Here is a 3,752-nt window from a genome sequence, read left to right as displayed (position 1 = left end):
TGGTTGTTTCAACATTTTCAATCGTAAATCCACCTCAAATAATCTTTAAATATTCTTATTTATAACGTATTGGCAAATAGCAATAGTCTAATAATAATAAAAAAAGTAAACATAACATAATTTTTTATTTAAAATTGAAATTGAAATTGAAGCGAAAAATAAAAGGACGTGGAAGGAGGCGGTTAAGTGATTGAGTGAGTGAAGTGTTGGAGAAGAGAATGGCGCCCGATGCAGCCGCCGCCGCCGGCAAGAAGAGGAAGCGCTATCTCCCTCACAATGTGTCTCCTCTCTTCGCTCATCTCTCTTCCGTTGCTTTTCATTCACGCTTTATTTCTCTGCCCCTCTTACACTTCGTTTTTTTCTCAGAAGCCAGTGAAGAAGAAGGGTTCATACCCACTGCGTCCCGGCGTTCAAGGTTTCTTCATCACCTGCGACGGTGGTAGGGAGCACCAAGCCTCTCGTGAAGCTTTCAATATCCTTGAATCGGTACTATGTATTTTCCCTCCTTTCCCCCTCAGCACTAATTCATCAATTATTTACTCGTGAAATTAATTTAGGGATTTAGTTCTGTTTCTTTTGTTATCAATTGCAAATGTTCGTTTTAGCTTTTACGTTTGGTAGATTATATAATATAATTGCTTGATTTGCCATGCTATGCTGTGTTGATTTTGTCTTAACAGTTTTATGAAGAGCTAGTTCATGGGGAAAATCCAGGTGCTAAAGGATTACCTAACAAACCTATGAATACAAAGATTACGTTCGCGGATTCTGATTCTTCTAGTAGTGACGATGAGGCGGAGCAGCAGGAAGAAGAGGAAAAGGGGGACAAAACGCTTAAAACTGAGGGAAAAGATAATGATGATGGTGATGCAAACTGTGGCAATGGAGCTGAGGGAAAATCAGATGCTCTGAAGATCGATGATCTTGAACCAAAGATCGATGATTCCAATGCTGATCCAGTAGACAAAGCTGATGATGATAAAGGAGAAGTTGAAAATAAAGCTGATGAGCCACCAGCCATGAAACAGTGTTCCAAAACAGATGCCCCAACATGCAATTCGAAGGAGAAAGTGGAACAGAAGTCGATTGATAGGTTAATTGAAGAAGAGCTTGAAGAATTGGGAGACAAGAATAAGGTGACTTGATAGGACTAGTGTTCTCTGCCAAAAGTTTGGCTTGTTGATCTCACTATTGATTTTTCCTTCTTGCAGAGACGATTTCTCAAGCTTGATTCAGGTTGTAATGGTGTTGTATTTGTACAAATGCGAAGGAAAGATGGGGACAAAAGCCCCAAAGATATAGTTCATCAGATAGTGACATCAGCAGCATCGACGAGGAAACATATGTCAAGGTACACCGTACATGTAGTTTCTTTTGTCATAACAAAAAATGAGAAAATGAGAAACAGTGATACAATATTGCCCACTTTTAGGTTTATTTTGAGAATTTTGCCAATTGAAGTCTCATGTTATGCTTCAAAAGAGGAAATTTCAAGGGCAATCAAGCCTCTTGTGGAGCAGCACTTTCCAGTGGAAACTCAAAATCCGCAGAAGGTAATACTTTGCATTGTATCTTTCAGCTCAATCATTTTTGGTTTTGAACCTGCATTCCAAAATACTCAACGACTGTAAAAAGATGGATCTGCTGTGATGATGAGAATTGTTACATGTGCAGTTTGCTGTACTGTATGAAGCCCGTGCAAATACTGGTGTTGACAGGATGGAAATCATTGATGCAGTGGCAAAGTCAGTTCCTGCACCTCATAAAGTTGATCTCAGTAATCCTGATAAGACCATAATAGTTGAAATTGCCAGGGTAAGAAAGCCACTCTTGTTTTAAATATAATTGAAACTGTATATCATATGTGGTTTTTTGTGATAAGAGTAGCTTTTTCTCTGGGTACCGTTTGGGCATATAACTAATGCGCCTTCTTTCTCGTGGCAGACTGTGTGCTTGATTGGGGTCATTGAGAAATATAAAGAATTTTCCAAGTACAATCTGAGGCAGTTAGCATCACGGAAAGCCTGATCGTTGTGGTGCAAACACTCGTAGTTTCTGCAAAATTATGTTTAGTTAATTAGTTTAGCAGTATTTAGACTAAAGTTATCTGACGATTGTGTTTTTAGGAAGATGCTATTTACTTTCTGGCCTTACTCTGTTCATTGTTTTGAAACCCCCAAACCCTTGCTAGCTTAACATTATTTAAAATTTCAAGAAAATGAATGTACTCATTTAATTTTGATGCGTATACAAAGTCATTTCTAATCGAGAAAATGAGTGACGAAAATGAGTGACGAAAGTTTTAACCATAGTAAATTAATTTGAATACATCACAATTGATAATTAAATTTTTCCTTATTTATAATGTTTTTTTCACCGTGGTTATGCATGATTTTTTGAATTGTTATGTACCTTTAACAAATTATGGTTGTCATGTTAAAGTTGCTCAATTAGCATTCCACATCTGAAATAAACTGATTGAGAGTGGGAAAAAATGATATTCTTGTTTCATTTATAATGGAATTCTTATTAATACAATAATTTTGTAGAAATTCAGAAGCCACATCTGAAATGTGAACAAGAAATAATGAAAAAATTCTAAAAGCCCCGCCACGCCTCCTCCTTTTTCTCCAACGATAAAGAAAAAGAAGCACTTTCAAGCTGAAACTTTAAGCACTAGGAAGTTTGTGCAGCTTCTCCACCATCTTCCTGTATTCTGTAGAACACCGCAAAAAACCAACTTTATTAGCTCACTGCGAAGACACAAATACACATACAAATTATATTAAAGAACATATGTTTACCTTCTTGATTGCTCCAAAGCTGTGCTGCTTGTGGATTCAGTGGTGAGCTAATATTTGGCTCTGAGTTATGGGCAGAGATGATAAGTAAATAACCGGGAAAAAAAAGCAGTTTTTAAAATTCAAAGCAGTGTGTGTTTGAGCTTTGCAAAACTTACCTCCAAGCAAGCTTTGAATTGATAGCAGAATTGTTCTAACATCATAAGCAGATGACCATTTATCCTATTACAAACAAAGAATTGTTCTATCATAACCAAGCTTTGTATTTTTTGTTGATCAAATAAGAAAGGACAGGAATCTTCACATAATTACTACCTGAAGAATGTCCAAGCATATATTACCATGAACATCTACATTTGGATGGAAGCAGGTGCTTTCAAATTTGACCTTTGGAGCCTTAAAAGGGTAATCGTTTGGAAATGAAAGTGACAACTTGTACTCAGTTCCTTCAAACACAGTGTCTTTACTTCCTGTTATTGTCCCTTTCCAGCAGAATATGTTGTCCTCCTCAGGAAACGCAGATATACCTGAATCTCCACTCATCTGAAATTCCCATGAACACAAAGCTTCAATAATCAGTAATCTTTTTCCAAATCAAAGAGAAAGATTATATATATAGTGGGCATATAAGCTTCTTACCATGAGCGCCATCAGTTCAGATTGCAATCTGTTCAATTAACAATGGCCACAAAACAATTAAGGAGTTAGAAAGAAACAAGTACTTTAAGATCTTTTTTACTAGGAACACAAAAGAATCAAAACTCCATTGCGAAAACTCAACCCATAAAAAAGAACGTGCTTTCTTGTTAGAATAATGTAATAAAGATGAAACAATACATCTTTAAAGGAAAAGACAGAGAACAAGAAGGAATTCAGATTTCAAATCGGCATAGCACAAATACTGAATCAATCGAAAACAATGTGTTAGAAAAGCAAAAAGAGAAACCTTCT

General features: G+C 36.4%; 2 protein-coding genes across 2 annotated transcripts in view; one reads left to right on the top strand and one right to left on the bottom strand.

The window, feature by feature from the left end:
* LOC107643135 (THUMP domain-containing protein 1 homolog) lies at nucleotides 155–2,248 on the top strand. The gene is made up of 7 exons (XM_016346707.2): nucleotides 155–278; nucleotides 367–486; nucleotides 681–1,136; nucleotides 1,212–1,351; nucleotides 1,433–1,553; nucleotides 1,675–1,815; nucleotides 1,945–2,248. Exons 1-7 carry the CDS (start codon nucleotides 219–221, stop codon nucleotides 2,026–2,028), a joined length of 1,122 nt encoding a protein of 373 aa, XP_016202193.1. The 5' UTR covers nucleotides 155–218; the 3' UTR covers nucleotides 2,029–2,248.
* The window catches only part of LOC107643136 (ubiquitin-conjugating enzyme E2 20), a gene marked incomplete in the record, with an annotated part of 3,200 nt that continues 1,925 nt past the window's right edge, over nucleotides 2,478–3,752 (bottom strand). The window contains 5 exon segments of the mRNA XM_016346708.2: nucleotides 2,478–2,716; nucleotides 2,805–2,864; nucleotides 2,960–3,023; nucleotides 3,117–3,344; nucleotides 3,441–3,468. Coding sequence (XP_016202194.1) covers nucleotides 2,670–2,716; nucleotides 2,805–2,864; nucleotides 2,960–3,023; nucleotides 3,117–3,344; nucleotides 3,441–3,468 — 427 coding nt within the window.

The sequence above is a fragment of the Arachis ipaensis genome, chromosome B05 (assembly GCF_000816755.2).
Source record: "Arachis ipaensis cultivar K30076 chromosome B05, Araip1.1, whole genome shotgun sequence".
In the NCBI taxonomy this organism is placed as follows: domain Eukaryota; kingdom Viridiplantae; phylum Streptophyta; class Magnoliopsida; order Fabales; family Fabaceae; genus Arachis; species Arachis ipaensis.
Note: the sequence above shows the minus strand (reverse complement) of the source record. Positions and strands in the feature narration are given on the sequence as shown.

Excerpts from the sequence above, each read along its gene's own strand:
- LOC107643135 (XM_016346707.2), top strand. The coding sequence starts at position 219 with ATGGCGCCCGATGCAGCCGCCGCCGCCGGCAAGAAGAGGAAGCGCTAT. Across the intron at positions 1,137-1,211 it reads AATTGGGAGACAAGAATAAG|AGACGATTTCTCAAGCTTGA; the intron begins GTGACTTGATAG and ends TCCTTCTTGCAG. Across the intron at positions 1,554-1,674 it reads AAACTCAAAATCCGCAGAAG|TTTGCTGTACTGTATGAAGC; the intron begins GTAATACTTTGC and ends TTACATGTGCAG.